Genomic DNA, 19,566 nt, shown 5'->3' on the forward strand with positions numbered 1-19,566 from the left:
CTAGAGAAGAAAGAATCACAGGTTCAGTCTCCTTTTTGCTGTACTTCAGAGGCTTCCCCCCCCCTTCCCCCGTCTGGCTGTCCCTGTTCACTCACTCATTTATTCCTTCAGTCCTCACATTTTCCTGATAGGCCTTCAATTGATGTTAGGGCTCTCTGTCGCTCTCCTCCTGGTAAGGACATACTTAGTAATGTAAGCGCGAGTCCGCCAGGTCCCATCTCTCAAGACCTTCAATGTTTTTAGGTTTCATGTAGTCAGAGAATGCTCTTCCCCTCCTCTCTGAGCAGCCATGGAGGACAGCAGTGCTGCTCTGGAACTGTCACTCCATGCCACCCAGAAGAAAACCTCACTAGTAAGGAGAGTCACACGTGCGGTTTCTCCCACCTGAGTCCCCAGGCTGCAGCTGCTCGAGGAGGCAGCGGTACAAAATTCAAGGTCTCGACGTTTAGGGTGGCAGATTCTCTTGCCCTGAGTAGTGGGCGCCACTGCCAGTTTCCGTTATTTAAGCAGGCACACAGAGGCCTTCTTGCTGCGTGGCACTGCCCGTCCCGCCGAGGTTCAGGCAGATGGCAGCAACTGCACCCTGGGATCTCGGGCTGCAGGGAGCCGAGCTGCACCCAAAGTCACAGCTGGCCCGCCCCGGGGGGCGTCTGACCTCCACAGCCCCCCAGTTCCTCAGCTAGCCACATCTTTCACTGAAAATGATGCCCACTCCTGCACCGAGGGCGATGCAGCGGAGGTGCGAGGCAGGCTTGCCTACTTCAGCTGTCCCACGCCGTTCCAGGCGGACGCTGGAGCAGGGCCGGCATGAGCAGGACCTTCCACCAGGTACTGGGCATCGTCCCAGGGGAATCAGCGTGCTGCGATTTCTGCAGGCTGGCGTAACCTGTCCAGCTGAGCTTCCTCTCTGCCAGAGGCTTTGGAGAGAGCAAAGGTGGGTTAGCCCCCACGGGGCTAAGGGGCCAGCCAGTGTCCAGCAGGACCACAGCATATTCTCCCAGTGCCCGACAGAGGTTTGTGCTCCCTCCTCGCACAGGGTGGGATGCCCTCTGCTCCTGTAGGTAATGCTGTTAGCATCGCCTCCTCCCCACCTGGCTGCTCTCATTGCCGAGACGCGTGCCCCGTCTGCCTCTCACCTTCCTGTTTTCTTGTACTCCCTGACCTCCTCTGGCCATCGGTTCTCGGGTCAGCTTGTTCATTCTGTAAAAATGGTTCTTCATCAGTTTTGAATTGAAAGCTTTCTGCTTTCAGAAGATAATAATATTAAAATAAATATAATACATGAAATAATAAATATAAGAAAAAAATTAAAAAATAAAATAAACCAAAAAACCCGTGTCTCTTGGCTGCCCTACCCCAGCGTGGGGTCTTGCATGGGCTGGGGGGGGGGATCTGCTCCCCGTGGGCTCCATGGGCTGGGGGCACACCTGCCTCACCGTGGGCTTCATCACGGGCTGCCGGGGGGGATCTGCTGCAGCACCTGGAGCCCCTCCTGCCTCCTCCTGCCCCGGCCCGGGGGGCTGCAGGGCTGCTGCTCTCACACAGCCTCACTCCTCTCTCCCGCTGCAGGTTTTCCCCCTTATTCTTAAATCCGTCACCCCTGAGGTGCTGCCGCTGTCACCGCTGGGCTCAGCCTTGGCCAGCGGCGGGTCCGGCTGGGAGCCGGCTGGTGTGGGCTCTGTCGGACACGGGGGAACCTTCTGGCAGCTCCTCACTGAAGCCCCCACTGCAGCCCCCCCACTACCAAACCCTTGCCATGCAAACCCACAGACAGAAGTAGAAAGTTTGAGAAAAACACAGGGAATCCAGTGGGTTCCCTTTTTTCAGAGGGGAGCAGTAAAGGAACGCAAAGAAAGTGTTATGCATGCAAATTCCTTTGCATCCAACCCCTCCAAAAAGAATGGGAAGAGGATCTTTAATCCTAAATTATTCTTTTTTTATAAGACAGACAAGCACTGTCAGAAAAAAAAATCAGAACTAGGTCCAGATATTCTGCATCTAAGACTTCTGAGGGATTTCAAGTGAAATGCTAAGTGCTAGCAAATAGTGTAATCTGACAAAGAAGCAATTATAAACAGCACATCTATTGTGGTGTTGGCACATTCTGCACAGCCTTTCAAAAATAATTAAAAATTAGAACCAGATCTCGAATTATCTAGGACATTAAGGCACAATGAGTTTTGTACCTGCTTGGCAAACCTGTGTGAACAATACCAGCACCAATTCTGAAAAAACAAAACAAAACAGAACAAAACAAAACACCCATGCCTTACTACTCTGCTTGGATTTCTTCAACACCTTGATGCGTCAATGAATAAAACTAAAATATACGGGGTCCTTCATTTTGTCTTCCCAAGGTTCCCTCAAACCGAGCTCCTTCAGGGAACTCTGTAGGTTCTGCATCTTGTGCTGCCCGCTGAGACCCTGGGACACGTCACTGTTGACTCCATCGTGCTCATGGCTCCTACCACCAGGTTTCCATCCTGCTGGCCTGCCCGTCCCAGCTCCGAGGTGGGTGTCCCTCCCGCCTGGGCGTGGGTTTCAGGGGGTCTTACAGCAAGAGGATCCAGGGCAGGACACTCTGCCCAGCGAAAACGGTGGGAGGGGGTGCACAAGGGCAGCCTTTGGAAGGACTTGTTAATTCTCCTTCTTACTGAGGTTGCTCACGCTCCTCTTCTTTTACAAGCACTGGGCGTCTTCCCCTCCTGCCACCAGGTCAGCATCTCCCTTTTCCATGGGAAAACAGCACCGGCGTTTGGCCCCAGGAGGCGGCACTGGCAGTGTCCCCAACAAGCCTTTTGGGGGGCGGCAGAAGCTTGGCGGGGGCCCTGGGCTCAGGCATCCCCCAGCCCTTTGAAATCTCACGCCCGGGTGAGCGCAGGCACCCAGAGGGCCCCCCCGAGGGGTCCCCCCCGAGGAGTTCCCCCCCCCCCGCCCCCCCGCCCGGGCACCCCGCAGCTCCGCCGTGCCAAAGCCTTGCGCCTCCATCCCCAGCCGGGGGCCCACGGGGTCCCGTCGCTGTGCCCCGGGCGGGAGGGGGGGGCTCAGCGTCCCCCCGGCCCCTCGGCTGCCTGGCCCGGGCCTGTGCCGCCATCTAGTGTCCACCGTGACAGGAATCCCCCGCCCACCGCGCTCGCATCACCGGGACCCCCGTCATTTGCTCGCCCCGTGCTCAGCCCGGTGAGCCCTCAGCCCGCCCGTCCCTCGGCTGTCAGCTAAGGAAGCCACAGCCACCAGTTTTTACAGTAACTGCTCCGAAGCAAAACCCTGCGGCTGCTGCTGCTGCGAGCCCTAGGCTGCTCCCCACGGCATCTCCAGACCCCCGGTGCTGATAGAGCCCCCCCAGCCAGGTGTCGCACCAAGCACTGTCACCAGCTTCTCCCCGTTCCTCTCGCCAAGGTCATTGCTGTAAGGTGTAGGAAGGAATATCCATCCAACGTGGGTCCTAGAGTCTCCCACCACCACCTCCTGCCTGCCCGTTGCACTGCTGGCACATCTTAACATGGGTTTGTTGGCTTGCTTTGGCCCCTGCTGCTTCTGGGGCGACAGGCGTTTCCAAGCCGGTGGTTCTGGGGTCCCCCCCTCTGCGGTGCCCCAGAGCAGCCCCTGGCCCCGGTACATCTGCTGAGCCCTTAGCCAGCCTCCACGCCTGCCAAAACACAGGGGACCCTGCTGGCGAAGGACACCCCTGGAGAATTCCGGACTCTCCTCTGTGATCTGCAAATGAACCCCTACACTCGAGAACCCTCGGTCCCCAGCCCCAGCAGCAGCAGCCAGGCGCCCAGCGTGGCAGGGAGGCATCTCCCCCCAGCACAGCCGGGGGTCTCCTTTCCAGGGTGCAAAGCTGTGGGGGGCAAATCACCGAGCCCCCTCGCCAGACAGCTGCCTGCTTCTAGCTCTCCCCGTCTGTGTCAGCTGTGCCCCTCAGCCAGCTCCACAGGCGTCAGCAATTCTGTTACGAGACAGCACCCGGCCTTCGAGGGTGCTGCCACCCGGGTGCCTCGAGGTTTCATGTGTTTCATGCTGTGTTCAACACTCGTCCTACCTTCTCTCCACCACCGTGGAGCCATCGCAAATTTTCCAATACATCTGGGTGCCCTTTACCCATCACAGCCCACAGGAACATTCCTTGCCCTCACCGACATGCAGGGAACATGCTTTTAAGGAAAGCATCTCTGGAGGTTTCGCGGCTTTCCACTGGAGTCAGTCACACGTCCATCTCTACACCTGATTTCTGAGACCCTTTTCTTCCCTTTTCACATTTCTCTGGAGAGGTTTTGTGTCCCTGCACCTAGAGTACCCTGGGAGCCTCCTCTTCTGCTGAGGTCTGCAAGAATCTGTCACCTGCCAACCCCAGTTTGCAAAGACATTGCTGGTGATGGGATTAGAGCAAACAAGGACTGGGGAGGGTCTCTGCAGGGGAGAAAACAGGGAAACGTGACAGCTGCAGGCTTGGCTGGGGGGAGCGGTGCGTAGTGCTGGTCCTGCTCTGGCGCAAGGTCAGCATGTGGTCCTGGATAAGCCCCGCGTTCCCCAGGGGTGCAGTGCAGCAACTGTCCCAGCAAGGTGAGAACCAGACTCACACGGAATTTAAAAAGCAGTTAAATATTTATGAGAAATATTACATTCAGAAGAGAGTCTGTCTGGCTAATATTATTCATCCCTCTTGGATTCTGATGTTTAATTAATGCTTGCAAAGTGCTTTGAGATGCTTGGATGAAAGCGCTACAAACACGTCACTGTGTGCCGTGACCCTCGGTCCCAGAGGTACCTGCTCGCCACAGAGCTGCAGCAGCTGGGAGAGATGAGGCTCCCTCCTGAATCCCTTCCCTGGGGGGAGAATGGGTCTGTGTGTGGGCCAAGGCAGCAGCTTCGTCCCCTCAGGCCCACAGCCCTGCTTCTCCTTGCAACTCTGCAGCAAGTTCAAGTGTGTTTTGGAAGCTTCACCCCTTCAGGGAATGCTATTTCTGGTAGATATTTGCAGTGACATAAACCAACTGTTTAAAAACAAGCCAGTGTTTCTACATTACAGCATGCTGGGGACACAAAATGCAAGCCAAAATCCATGTGAGCTGGAACAGCGCAATGCCCCAGAGCCCCGAGCCCCAAGCCGCCAGGCTCTTACAATCCCAACCTGACTTTTGCCAGCTCTGTTTTTCCCAGGACAGCCCCTCTCTGGCAGCTAGGATCCAAAATGGACATTTACTATTTGCAAGCATGCGAGAGCATTTTGAAGATGCTGGTGTGATGTGGTAGTCTCTCGCAGGAGAGCCATGTCTCAGAATGGGGCTTTCACAGGCTCTGGACATTGGCAAAGCAGGCAGCTATCCCATCCCATCCCATCCCATCCCATCCCATCCCATCCCATCCCATCCCATCCCATCCCATCCCGTCCCGTCCCGTCCCGTCCTGTCGCGTCCCGTCCCATCCCGTCCCGTCCCATCCCGTCCCGTCCCATCCCGTCCCGTCCCGTCCCGTCCCATCCCATCCCATCCCGTCCCATCCTGTCCCGTCCCGTCCCATCCCATCCCATCACCCCATCCCATCCCATCACCTGTATCCCACACTGGGAAGCTCCTGTCTCACAGCTCTTTCACTGTGATGGGATGGCTTCACCTTTCTCCAAAGACAAAGCAATGGACGACTTGGTGTGCTCAAGGCCTGATCCGTGCTGTTCCTTTCACACCTGGTGGCACATTAGGAACCTCCGTGCTGTGTTTGTCTGTCCCCGCTCCTCCAAAGCCTGGTTGCTTTGGGGGTCTCAAACCCCCATCCTCCAGACAAAGGGGCAAGTGGCTGCCAGGAGGAGAGTGGGTGGCACAGAGATGAAATCTCAGCCATGTCTGGGGCTCAGTGGGTTTCCGCCGTCTTGACTGAGGCTGGGATTCAGAGAGAGAGAGACCAAATGTGGGTGGAAAACCACAAAAGCCCCCTCCTCCGCCCTACAGAGAAGGGAAACAGCTGAGATTCAGTAGCGGTGCAGGTTACCCAAGAGCAACCTTGCAGTGGGTTTGCATGGCAAGGTTTTGGTAGCAGAGGGGCTGCATGGGTGGCTTCGGTGAGACGTGAGGAGGAGCTGGCCCCAAGTCAATCACAGCTGTGTCCAGGCCAGACCCACCGTGGGCCAAACTGAGCCAACCGACAACACTGGGGGTGCCTCTGTGGTAACATATTTAAGAAAGGATATAAACCACTGCACAGCAGCCATGAGAGAGAGGAGAAAATGTGAGAAATGGCTCTGCAGACACCAAGATCAGTGCAGGAGGGGACAGGTGCTCCATCCAGGCTCTGGAGCAGATATCCACCTGCAGCCCACGCAGAGTCCATGTCGGAGCAGCTCCTGGCAGGATATGGGGTTTGTGGAGAGGAGCCAGTGCTGGAGCAGGTTCACTGGCAGGAACTGTGGCCTGTGGAGGACCCATGCTGGAGCAGCCTGTTCCCGAAGGGCAGTAGCCCATCTGGAGCAGTTAGAATCATCAAATCATAGAACAGCCCAGTCTGGGCAAGACCTGGAAAGACCATCTGGCCCAGCCTTTTGTGGGAAACCCCAGATGGGATTATCTAGCACCCTGTACAAGATCTTGTACACTATCTTGAAAGGCCCCAGCGATGGGGACTCTGCCACATCTCTCAGGAGGTTGCTCTGGTGAATGGTCTTTCTCACTGGAAAAAATGTCTTTCTTACGTCAAGATGAACAGAAGAACTGCAGCCCATAGGAAGGACCTGCACTGGAGCACATCATGAAGGACCCCACGTCGGAGCAGGGTACCAGCACGAGCAGGAAGGAGCGGCCAAGGCAGCGCTCACAACCTGTCCCCCTGTGACACGCGGGGGGAGGAAAGAGGGGCAGAAGAGTCAGGGGTGAAGCTGGGCCTGTGAAGGAAAGGCAGGTGGGGGAAGGAAGGTGTTTTTACTTTTGTTTTCATTCCTCACTACCCTACTCTGTTTTTAATGGGCCATAAATTAAATTAAACTTTCCCCAAGTCAAATCCGTTTTGCCCGTGGCGGTAACTGGTAAGCCATGTCCGTGTCCTTCTCTTGACAAGATACCCATGAGAGATCTTTGCTCTTATCTTCTTCCCCTGCCCTGCTGAGGAGGGTGAGGGACAGTGGCTGGGTGGGCAGCTGGCAGCCAGCTGAGGTCAACCTGCCACTGCTATAAAAAAAATTAAATTCTCTCATCTCACCCCAGATCTCAGCCATCCTCCACAGACAGGTATCTCTAACATCGCCAGGGATCCCTTCTTCTTCTATTATCATCCCCACGCTACTCCTGGGCTCAGGTCCCCGGCTCGCGCCACAGAGGTGCCTCCTTTGCGGGTGATGCAGGAGGCAGGCTGGGGAACGGAGGTCAGCTGGCTCTTAGACACTGTCAGAGGTGAGCTGGGTCCGGATCTGCTCAGCTGATACCTTCATCTGCGAGCTTTCTTTGCCAGTAGAGCAGAACCAGTTTCCAACTGTTTGCTTTTAAGTTCCAGCCCCGTCACGGCATCCCATCAGCCGCCATATGGCCAATAGGCTCTCTCTGTTTCACACTCATTCTCCCCAGGCACTGCCATACATCGCCTTCCGTTATGGTCTCCATCTCTGTTCACACCAAGTCGAAATCACATGCGCCTGGAAATCCACCATCTGCCGAGAGAAGCTGGCGGATGTCAGCAGAAGCCGGACCAGCAGCAAGACCTTGCTGACGCTCCAGCTGGAGAGGAGGAGACATCAAGGCCCACGTCTGTTGAGCTGCTTTCTGAACATCGACTTCATTCTTCTTTTGTTTCAGCTGTAGCTGAGTGAGATCAATTACGGCAGGTGACAAACACAAGGAGACAGAAACGCAGAGGCAGAGAGGAAGGAGAAGAGGTAAGGAAACTTTCTTTCTTTATTTCTCTGAGAAAAGAGGCCAATATGTTTTCGGGTTTTTTAATGTTATGAACTTTTACTATTCCACGCAAGTTGCTGTTTCAGCTCTGATGGGTCTGGGTTTGCCCCACTTATAGGTCTGATGTAAAACCATCTTGAACCTTTGACTTTCTGCTGTGCGACTCTCCGAGGCCTTTTAGTTTTAACTGAGAAGTGTTTGCCTCCCTAGATGTTTCCCTGAAGAGGGCAAAAAGGAGGGGGCTACAAAAAGCTCAACATGCCTTGGAGCCTGGAGATCTCACAGGTCTTTTAAACCCACATATAGAGAAAAATGTCCACTACGAGGGGTCTGTCTCTGGTGACCGTGTATTGCCAAGGACTGGAAATGCACTGGGGAGCAGCCTTCCACCAGCTGCCACTTGCTATCACCTTCTCTGCATGCCCTCCAGGGAAGGGAACTTTATGCTAAAAAAAGCCTGAAAAATAAGAAGATGCCAGTATCTGGCTGAGGAGGGACGTCTGCTGACATCTGTATGTGCTGAGGCCAGAGGGCTCCGCTCTGCTAATCCGAGCTGACTGGCTCCCTGCCCGGCACCGGCTGCCGGTGCAGCCCGATCCACTAGCTCAGGGCTTTCTTGGGGAAAGAGGGATCCTTTCAATTTAAGGACACCAGAAAAGAGCCTTGCCTTCCCCTTCCATGGGCCACCGCACTGTTGAAAACCAGAGTTTCATTTCTGGTTGAATTTTTCAACTTTCAGGTGGTGCATCCTGCCCAGCCTCCACCAGCCCCCTCAGGTATCCCTCTCCATGGCGCATCAGGGCTGAGCTCAGGACACTACTTAGTGTTCTTTGCTAGAAACAGGACAGTCCTCTGCAGTCCTGGCTGCATTTTAGTCTCAAATCGATTCACAGGGTTTTCCTTTATCCTACCAGTGGGTATCCTACCCACGAACATGGCTGCCAAAGCTGCCTGCACTGCGGCCGGGCTTGCCTCATCCAAACTGAGCATCCCTCCCGTTCCCACTCACGGCTCTCGGGCACCCAGGGATGGTGCCCACCCGATCCACTGCAGCCTCACGTGAGGACTCTGTATTCACTAGGGAAAAATAAAGGAGGGATGCTTTTTTGCTGGGAATGGGCAGAAACACGCCGTTTTGCTGTGCTGACCGTATCAGTATGTGTATAGACCCTGACCCTGCCTGGGCTGTACATCAAGCCAACTGTGTGGTAAGGTCTCGCTGTCCCTACTTTGGCAGCTGCCTTAACGGTACCTGAACATCATCCCAAGCGTGCACATGGCTCGGCAGGGCGATGGAGAGCCTGCCTTCAGAGGGCATCTCGGCACTTTGGCTAGTCACAGTCCGCCGTGGCTTTAGAAAGTCACCGTTGGGCTGCAGCTGTGGACTGCAGGGCAAAAGGTGGCTTGTGGAGCAAAGAAGAGGAGGGTTAGGGGGAAAGAAGCAGGGCTGGCAGCTGGGGGGGGAAGCTCAGAAAGCCGGTGCTGCAGCGCCCGTGAGGCAAGGGCAGGTCTGGGGTTCCCCTTCGGCTGCCAGAGGCTGGAGGGAGCAGCCAGGGCTGTGGCCATGAAGCTGCTTCCCAGGGCACCCGCCTGGGTCGGGGCACCCGCCTTGGCCAGGGGCATGTTATGGCCAGAGAGCTGGGCCGGTGGCCCGGCCACCCTGCCATGTCCTGACAGTGGGACATCCCTCAAGGGGGATGGGCAGGTGGCCAGCCTGGCCCCCAGCCCTGGCTCCAGCAGGTCCCTTTCGCGGCTGCTCCCCTGGCCGGCCAGAGGTGCACAAGGGGAAACTGAGGCAGGGTCAGTCAGTCGCACGGGGACAGCGGGGCCTGTGAAATAACCTTCACTGCTATCATGTCTTTGCTCTCTGCCGGCTATTTCTGTTGCGTTTGCTCTCTTACCCTGCCTGCCGCTCCCATACGTTTGCTTTAACGTTAATAAGTAATTCCAAGGAAACCGCTACTCCAAGAGCCAGACCAGCTTCGCTTTGGATGTTTGAACTGGGAAAAAGGGAGGTGATCGGCTGCAGCCCCGTGCCCCAGAGCCAAGGCCAGCCGGTGTGCAGGGCGTGAGGCAGCGGCAAAGGGAAGAGCAGCAGCAGCAGCTGCGGCAGGGAGCCCAGTACGGAGGGGGGGGGGGGGGGCGGGGGGGCTGGGAGGCCCCCCCGCCCCAGCAGAGCGAGCTGCTGCCAGATCAAAAGCATAGCCACAAGCAAGAGCAAGAGAGGAAAACAAGAAAACCACACTGCATGAAAGAGGCACAGGAACACACCAAGAGAGGGAGATGGCCCGCTCTGCATCAGAAGCGGTTGCTGAGCTGTTTTTTATTTCAGTTTCCTCCTGCGCCAGCCCGTGCCAGGCGGGGGGACAGCTTGTCTCAGGTGCCAGCCGTGGGGCTGGGGGCCAGAGGGAGAGGGGGGCTGCCAGCCGCTCTCCCAAGCAGATGTTCTCCCGGCCAGGCTTCCTCCAGCAGGCATCATGCCCCTGGGGAAGACCGCTCGCTACCTCCTTTCCCTATCCCTCAGAGAGGCAGGGATCATTAAAATAAGTAAAGAAGGAAATTAAACCAGTTTAATAAGAGGGAGAAGTTAAAATGAAATGGAAATCGATGTTCACTTGGGAGGGAGCCCTGCTCCTCTGTCACTGGACGTGCTAATAAATCAAGTGTGCCTGGACAATTCTGGCACAGAGGCCAACCGGCATGAGATGGTCTGGGCTATTAAACTCACTCAATCTCCAGAATGAACTGGCTACAAGCCAGCCACCTAACGGAGTGGTCCCTGGCCCACGCTAACACCTAAATGCATCCCAGGAGCTGCTCGGGAGAGTGAGAGTTGCCCTGGGCCAAAAATGTGTCAGGAATTGTTCTAGCAATTTAACAGGACTGATGAGTGTGTTCCAGCGCCTGGGGACATTCCCTGACACCAGTTAATTTACCAGCAGCAGGGTAAGATACAGCGGGGCTGTCTGTCAGGAGGCTGGGGGTCTGCTGCCCGCTCGCTCGCTTAACGCCGCAGAGCCTTGCTCCCTCCCATCCCTAAACTCCAGAGCAGCGTTGCCTCTCGTCTGGCCTGGAGGGATGCAGAAGGTGATAGAAAGACTCGGGGGAAAAATAGGAAGTGGCATGGCTGAGCAGCAGAGATAAACAGGGAGAGCAAGAAAAGTGTGTGAAAAATGCTAGCTGAGGGCAACGTGCACTGCCCGCTGGCTGGTGGCACGTAGGTGGCACGTAGGTGGCACACACCGTGCTGTGGGGTCTGCCACAGAAAGGCAAAGGTTAGTGAGAATGAAGTAGGAACGCACAAGATGTGAAACCACAAGAAGAAACAGAAAAGCAAAGATGTCTCGATCTGCCCTTACCAAGCAGGGCAGGGGCAGCGGTTCACCGGCCCCGGGCGCCCTGGCAGTGTGGGTTTGCTCAAAACTGGGCAGCAAGAAGGCGAAGAACAAACCGAAGCCAGAAGATGACAGAAAATAGAGATTCCTGGCCAAAACAGAATGATGGAGTGTGACTCAGCGATTTCATTTTTACCTGTTCCATTACCTTCAGGTTTTATATAAAGTTTAATGACTTGAAAATATTTGAAATCCAGCACTGACCCTGTTGATGTGCAGGTACCGCGTTAGAGCCAGGGCTGGCTTTTCCCACTGGTGCTGCTGGGACAGGCGACGCCAGTATTCACAGCGGGGATGAGGTTTCTCCGGTCGTCTCAGGAGCAGCTCCTAGGGCCCTACGCCAGTTCTCGGTTATAGATGTTTCTTTGCAGTGAGATGCATACAGATGCCTTGCTGTTGCCCCCGTCTTTATTCTGCAGCATAGCCCAGCAAACTGCTTCATCGCTGCTGCTGCATCTTGCTAGAAGTGGTCTCCAGCCGCATGCACTGGCTCCTTTGTTGTATTTGTTTCGCACAAAACAGCTCATGCAAATATTCTCTGGGGCTGGGCTGGGTTTTTGACTTACACGAGGCAACCCACAAATCTTCTCTGACCGTGCCTTTGCCATCTATTCTGCTTCTGATGGCGCACATGGCTGCTGCCTTGCTCTTGCACCTGCACTTTGCATACATGCACACGTGTGCATCTGCCTGGCCGTCAGAGTGCCAGTCACACTGACCTGATCCCCATGTAAATGTAGCACTGATGTTTTCATCTACTCTTTGATAGCTTCATGTGCTCTGATAATTTAAATTAATTTCAATATTCAAGTGTCCTCTAACAGAATATATTATACTTAATATTGCACACCATACATATAAATACAGTACAAAATTATTCTTGCATTTTGTTTGAGTTCACTCCTGTTATAATTCCAGCCTTCCGTCTGTCACTCTCTTGGCATGGGGAGCCCCTGCTCTCCAAGAAGTGAGGTTGCCTCACTGGTTTTGCTCGCTCCAACCAGTCAACCTGCTTGGCTTCCTTGTTGCAACATACGCCTTGGATTAGGGATGGAGAGCTTGGCAGTCTCCTCGCGCCAGCAGCCATGGTCCCCTTCACCTTGTCAGTCCACCCAGCTGCAGCTGATGCCAGCGCTCAGTCTCTGCTACAGCCAGATACTTCGTCTGATCTGAAAACCCAACACCATAACTAAGTCCCAGTTCCCACTTCAGTCTCTGTTACCATCAACGCAACTTCTTCTTTCCCACCTCATACCTCCCTTCTCCCCAAACTTTCTGTTGAACAGCCCTAAGGATTCCAGCAAGTCTTTCCAATGCCACCAGACCTGGTGGTTATTGAGATTTTTAAGGTAAGAAATAAGCAGGCAAAAAAACAAACTAAAGAAAAATATTAATAACAGCCTAAAGGTGGCCTCAATCATAGACTCACAAAATCACACAGAAATATTTAGATGGCAAGGGACCTCCGGAGGCCTCGGGTCCAACTTCCTGCTCACAGCTGGGCTGACCCTAAAACGGCAGCACCTTGCTCAGGGCCTCATCCAGGGAACCTGTGGACATCTCCAAGGGCGCAGATTGCCTGGCATCGCTCGGCATCTATTCCAGTGCTGCACCACCTTCAGCAGCAAGAAAATTCTTCCTTATATCTAGTCAACAGTTCCTTGCTGCAACCTCTGGCTGCTGCCTCCTGCTCCTCTCCCATGTCTCTCTGAGGAGACAGTTGCTGCTTCTTCCAGGTAGCATCCTTTAGATAATGGGAGACTGAAATGAGATCCCACCTTGGCTCCCCTGCCTCTCCCCTCCAAACCCAGCTTTCTGTCACTCCCTAACCTCTTCACCATCCCAGTACCCCTCCATTGGGCTCTGTCCAGTTTATTGGCATCTGCCTTATACTGGGGGCCCTAAAGTGAACCCTGTGTCCTAGATGACACCTCAGGTGGGCCAAACAGAGGGAAATAATTACCTCCCTCAGCCTGCTGGCTGTCTTCCTGCTAACTGAGCCCTGTATGTCGTTCGCCTTAATCGCTGCGGGAGCGATGATAACCCACCATGGAGAAGTGAAAAAGCACAGACCTCTTGGCAGCACGAACACCTGCAGTCCAAGGAAGGCCAAGGAATACCTAGGGATGTTTAATACCAAACACCAGGGGCAACACTGCAGCTGGATTCTTTGCTGAAACACAGGGCTCTGGTGACTTCACCGATCAGTTTCCACGTTGCTGCACTGACGGGTGGTGGGTACTGACCGGGAACATGGATCCCATCCACCCAAGTCTGAAAACCAAGCGTTATTAACAGAGCGTTTGGGTCTTCCAGGCCAGCACCCCTGGGGAAGGAGAGCACTTCCACCGCCGCAGCCTGCAGCAGTGAGGCGTGTCCCTGCAGCGATGGAGACTTTGGGCACGGTGGTGGGTAGCGTGCTTGCCGTGCTTGCCGTCTTGGTTCTGCATCTGGGTGAGTCCTCGGCTCAGCAAATCCCCCCGGTTCTTACAGCCTTTCCACAAGCCTTAGCGACATCTGGGGTAGGTTTAGGCTCCTTGCAGTTTGCCATGTAACGTACCTGTTCGGAGCAGGCTCCTTCCAGCCAGGAAGCTGCGGCAGCAGCCGCTTGCCTCGCCTGCCCACCCCTGCCCTGCCCAGCAGCGCTCTGGAGGTTAGGGCAGCGGGGCTGGAAGCTGGGAGGCTCCCTGCATCCATGTCCTGCTATTTCAGAGGCAGCATGGACAGCTCAGGCTTTGGGCCTCAGGTTGTTCCCGGCCCCATTTGGCTGAGCCTGCCAGTCAAACTGGGGTGTCTGGGCACCAGCAGGCTCAGGGAGCTGCCCTGCAGGGATGCAGCAGTGGGGTTCCCACCAAAGCTGCCTCCAGCTGTCGGGGCAGAACCACATGCTCCTCGCCACAGATCTGCCCTTACCAGTGTGATGGTACCAGCTTCCTTGGCTTGACTGCTGATGTTACACAGTCTGGTGACCCTTTCAGTGCTTATTTCCCAAGAAAGGAAGGCGACTGAGTAAGGCCAAGCCTGCATTTCTCAGATACTCAGCTTTGATTCCTCTGGTTGCAGAGGAAAGATTGGAAATCTTTTATGCAAAAGTATAAAGATTTACCTTTCAAGCAAAGCAAAAAATACCCTTTCTTGTTAATAACATAATTTCACAGTTCAAGACAAAATTGTCATTTTCTGTGGTCTGATATGTGATTACTGAAAATCTGTACTGGCAATGTTGTGGATTGCCTATGCCCTTGGAGGAATACGTAACTTGTGGAAAACCCTCTGTTAAACTCACAGAAACTTTTTTATTTTGCACTTCTGTGGCTCCCTAGCACTAGGGTCACCTGGGGGACCTGCAGGCTAGGCAGCACTGAGGGCTCACCAGCAGTGAGGCAGGAGACCACAGCCCCCTCATTCCCAGCAACTCATTTCCTCGGCAACTCCATCTGCTTCTTATGGTCTCCTGCAGAAACCCTCTTCCCAGCGAAGGAAGGGAAGCAGTTCTTCCGAGAAACTGCTCCTAATGTTCCTCCATGTTGTACATCCTCCTGCTTTCACTGTCACATAGCCCTCACCCAACCACAGGAACCCACCGTTAGGCCAGCCTTCTTTCTTTCTGTTTTACTTTATCCTTTCGTTTTCCTGGGCTTTCAGTCTTGCTCCATGCAAAAATTGAAAGAAGGGGTGAGCAGATTTGCCAGTGCTGCTGCAAGTCTTGACTGGGGAGTGAAGCAGGGCTGGCACACGCTGTCCGGCCTTTTCCACCAGTACAACAACTAAATCTCGTCCAGTGGGAAAGGGTCGTTTCAGTAAAACTGTTGACATCTCAAAATTGTGAATGATGGTGAATCCAGAAGAACCACTGGTATTTTCCCCGTTTCTGAACACATGTGAAACAGAATAGCCGAGAGCCAGGAGAAGGGCCCCAGGGGGAAGCTGAAAAGAAAAGGGCTGGTTGAGTGATGAGGCAAAGGTGTGAAAAACTCAGAAATTGAGGATAATCTTCCCAGTATCTGGAAAGTGAGGAGAAATACATGCGTCTTTCTGGAGGGGCGGGAAGCGTTCGCTGAGGCAGCCTTCGGGCAGTGAACATCTGCCTTTCTCGGTGGGCATCGGCTTGCAGGTCTGGTCCCCGTCATGGCTCAGCAAAATGAACTGCAGGTTGGGGTCGCAGGACAGACGGTGACCCTGAGCTGCAGAGGCATACCTCACGACACAGGGGTGACCTGGAGGTACTACAGGCTTGTTGTAAGGCAGTTTAAAAGTAACCATTTGAGAGGTAAGGCTCCCAATTCATCACCCCTTCTCCCCAGTACACGGCTAAGAAACCTCTCCCTTCCTAACAAAGCTTATTTTAACAAAAGGCAAAGCCACCATGACGGATCGATCTGAAATCAGCTCCACCAGTAAGCACCTGAAGGTGTGGGACCTGAAGCTCTCCGATGCTGGCATCTACACCTGTGATTCTGGCTCTCGCACAGTCAGTATCTCACTGCATGTCTTTCAACGTGAGTGACCAGAGGACTTTGATCCACGAGGGGGCAAGGGGGCTGGGGACTGCAGGGCTCAGAGAGGCGTCTCTCCTGGGATTCCTTATCCAGGCTGCCGTTTCTCTGGCCTGGGCTATGATAGTTCATTTCTCCTCCAGCTGCAGGGCACAGTGTCCCCGTGTTCTCTTTGCTGTGACACTCGTCCCTTTCTGGCTGGAAGAGGAGTTGAGTTACTGGCTGTGCTTTTCCTTTTTACAGTGACAATCTCTCTGGACGGACACTTCCTACCAAAAGAGGTCCCCGAGCTGATTTTAATGCAAAATTCATCCCATCCTCTACCCCACCTCAGCATCACATTGTTTGACAGTAACAATCACACCGTGACACCACAACTACAAAACAAGACCCCTCAAAAATACATACTGATGTTAAAGCAACTGAAGGCTACGGACAATGGGACTTGGACGTGTCATGTCCATTCAGACTCTCCATTGATTGATCACAACATCACCTTTGATGTGAAGGTATTAGGTATGCAACAGCCAAAATGCAACTCACACAGGCTCGAGAACCATTGCTCCCTCCAGCTCGTGAGCCAAGCTTTTGCTTTCCAGCACCCCAAGCAATGGTGCTCCAGGGCTGATCTCCCACAGCTTCCAGCACTGCAGCTTGGCGATGGCTCTGCTGCCTGAGCTCTGTTCCACACTTGCTCCCATTTTCCTCTCCAGGCTTTGTAAGGAGAGGATCCTCCTCTCCCTGGGGTCTGTTCTTCTCAGCTCTGGTGAGCTTGGGTGCTTTGGCTCTTTAAACCTCTCCTCAGACACTAACCGTTCAACCTTCCTGGAGTATCTCTCAGTTTTTCTCCAAGTCCTCTTTCAACCGAGCACAGCCTGTGTCTCTGCAGAGCAAGGGAGGACACTGAGAAGTGTAGCTGTGGCTTTCCTTGCCTCTGTATTCCCTGTCTCTATTGAATTCAGGTTTTCAGAATCCAGATTTGGAAAGAAAGTATGCAGCTGTCGATAGCACTGTCACCTTGTCATGGCGTCTGAACTTCCAGAAGGTAAAATGGCAAGAAGGTTTCACAGGCCAGCTGAGCTGGAAGCAAAAGGAAAGTGCGACTGCTCATGAGCTGCTTGATTTCAACATCACGGCACGAGGAGAGCAGCACGAGACCAAAAAAAGCAGCCCCTTGCGGTTTGAGATACCTGAAAGCAAACCTCAAAGTGCCATAGAAGTGAAAATTCCCAAAGTCCATTTCAGCCACTCTGGGCAGTACTGGTGCCGGCTGGTGTACAGCAGGAGGTACACACAGAGCCAGATAGAGCTGCTGGTGATGAAAGGTGAGAGAGAAGCGGATCGAGAGATGAGGAGCTGCAGAAACCTGGAAGCCACAAGAATACGTGTGGACCCATCTTCCCATCCTCCCACTCACGTGTCCTTTTCTTACCCTCACAGTCTCGGCTGACCCTGCTGGGCCGCTCCCCAGCAGGGCTGAGGTGACCCTCACCTGCCAGGTCTCCAGTCCGCTCCCACCCAATGCCCACTTGCTCTGGGAACGTGTGAATGGGACTCAGGTGGACGTCAAGAAGTCAAAGCAGCACGAAGTGAAGGTGGAGGTGAATGTCAGTGCTGCAGGGCTGTGGAACTGTCACCTCATGGAAGACAACGAGAGGAAGATCAGCCTTCACTACCTCGTGGGTATGGAAACCAGCATCACCTTCCTGCCTCCACACAAAAGCCTTAAAATTCTCTTTGTTTCTGTGTCTGGATATTTTTCTCCTTCCACAGAGGAAGCTCCTGTTTGGATTAGCTATATGGCAATCGGAGCAAGCGTCGGAGGCAGCATATTGGTGTTTGGCCTTGCATGCCTGTGCATCATCAACGGCATAAGCTGGCAGCGGAGAAGGGTGAGTGCCCTGGTCCCTGTGATGGGCAAAGAGATGGCAGTGTCCCCAGGGCACAGGAGGAGTCCGATTTTCTCTCTGGGTGTGGGGCAGAACAAAGGGTCAGTCCATAGACTCAGAGCAAATGATTAGAGATGGACAGCCTGCAGAGGTCAGGCAGTACCTTACTACTACTTCAGAGGAAAGCATTTGAAGCATAAAATTATCCTTCTTTATCCCTTCTCTCCTGGCAGCAACGGGCAAAAAGGATGGCACGAGCAAGACAATACTTGCTGGAAAACAAGACATGTCAGTGCCAACAGTAAGTGACAACAAGGGCACCCAGAAGGGGCAGACTCCTGTTCCAAGGTGGGAGAGCCAGACGGCTGAGTGGGGACAAGTGGAGCTTGAGCCTGCTTGGTGCTACAGCACAGCTGCAGCTCAGCGTCTTCAGCTCTTACCCACGTTAAGTCATGTGTAAGCGTTATGAGCTATGTTTAATGAATGTCCTGTTATGCCCCAAACCCATGGTAGCACTCTGCTAGGAAACTGTCGAGCAGAGAGCTGTTAGCCAAACCCAAGCAGAAGTTCCAGAGCCCTTTGGTAGGTTCCACAGTGGGTCTGGGACCTGGATATCAAGGCTGTGGAGGCAGAAGGCACACAGCCAAGCCCAAGGATGAAACCCAGATTTTGAAAATGTGTGATGTCCATAATGTAATTCCAGCTCTGCTAGCACAGTGCTGGGCTTCAACCTGTGAAAATTGCCAGTAAACTCCAGGGAGTGAGGAAAGAGAAGAGAAAATCACAGAACACTGTGAACCATGCCCTCTCTCAAAGGTCCTGTGTGATGTGAAATAGTCCTGACCCTTTTCAGGAGCGAGGGTTTCTCAGCAGAGCAGCTGCCCTTTTCCAGCCCTTTAGGCTGACAGGGTATCAGGCATCAGAAGCAGCTGTGGAGAAACGCTCACAGCTGTTCTGTCACTGGGAGTGGAGAGCCAAGGGCAGCATAAATATTGCATGAACAAGTTGAATGAATGTAGAGGTACAGAACTGGACTTCTGCTTAATTTTCACTGGTGACAGTGGCACACTGTGATGGTTTCACCTACTTTTTTTCAGTGAGGGTGTTTAGGGCAAATACCGCGTTATAGCTAGGATGTGTATTTGGTGAAGAGCTGCTTAGCATACCATGTGCCAAAGAATTCACCTCATCACCTCCATTTTGTCAAGGTTAAAAAAAAATCCCCTTAAGGAGAGGACAAAGCTCATACAGCTACATCCAAACCTAGATAAATCTGTGGAATACAAGTGCTGATACAGTTGTTCCTTAACTCTCTTTGCCAAGTAAGCAGCTCAGTGTAACTGAAACCTGAACTGCAGCCACGTGGATGCAGAAGTAACTATCTGCATCCGCAGCTACTGAGGCAGGCAGGCATCCTCTACACTGTGCAACAAAGTGGGAGGCTGGCTGGCTTCGAGGTATCTGAGTGAAGCTTTTCACCTCTACAGTACTGGTACTCACGTAACACTTTTCTCTTGCAGCCAGCTGAATAAGTAGTATTGCAGCACTGGAGTCAGAAGGACTGATGAAGTCTCTGCCTGTCCCAAAACACCTGCCAGCCCATAGTGCTCTGTGCATCCATCTCCCTTTCTCCTGTTTTGATGTAATTCTGGATTCCTTCATCATTCCCTCAGTCTAATGCCATGGAGGGTTGCTGTCTGGCTAGCAGCCGACAGACAAGTCAAGAAACCCTTAAGAGTTATGATTGATCCCCAGTTCTATAATGAGAGACACTGAACAGAAGAGAGAGATATGTACATATATATATGTGCCTGCATTTTGCTCATGCACTTAATTTGACCTTCTTGTGGAACTAATTTTATGCACTGCTTTTATCTGCCTGAGAGACAATAAATTACTTCAGGGTTGG

The 19,566-nt window shown here is 53.5% G+C and overlaps 1 protein-coding gene across 1 annotated transcript; it reads left to right on the forward strand.

The window, feature by feature from the left end:
- The first annotated feature begins 7,499 nt into the window (after positions 1–7,499).
- LOC130150558 (T-cell surface glycoprotein CD4-like) lies at positions 7,500–19,566 on the forward strand. The gene is made up of 10 exons (XM_056341628.1): positions 7,500–7,858; positions 13,589–13,726; positions 15,387–15,542; positions 15,628–15,771; positions 16,012–16,284; positions 16,731–17,093; positions 17,209–17,451; positions 17,542–17,660; positions 17,891–17,958; positions 19,178–19,566. The coding sequence occupies exons 2-10, from the start codon at positions 13,660–13,662 to the stop codon at positions 19,191–19,193; spliced, it is 1,449 nt and encodes a 482-aa protein (XP_056197603.1). The 5' UTR covers positions 7,500–7,858; positions 13,589–13,659; the 3' UTR covers positions 19,194–19,566.

This window comes from Falco biarmicus, chromosome 5 (genome assembly GCF_023638135.1).
Source record: "Falco biarmicus isolate bFalBia1 chromosome 5, bFalBia1.pri, whole genome shotgun sequence".
In the NCBI taxonomy this organism is placed as follows: Eukaryota; Metazoa; Chordata; class Aves; order Falconiformes; family Falconidae; genus Falco; species Falco biarmicus.

Excerpts from the sequence above, each read along its gene's own strand:
- LOC130150558 (XM_056341628.1), top strand. The coding sequence starts at position 13,660 with ATGGAGACTTTGGGCACGGTGGTGGGTAGCGTGCTTGCCGTGCTTGCC. Across the intron at positions 16,285-16,730 it reads CTTTGATGTGAAGGTATTAG|GTTTTCAGAATCCAGATTTG; the intron begins GTATGCAACAGC and ends TATTGAATTCAG. Across the intron at positions 17,661-17,890 it reads TAAGCTGGCAGCGGAGAAGG|CAACGGGCAAAAAGGATGGC; the intron begins GTGAGTGCCCTG and ends CTCTCCTGGCAG.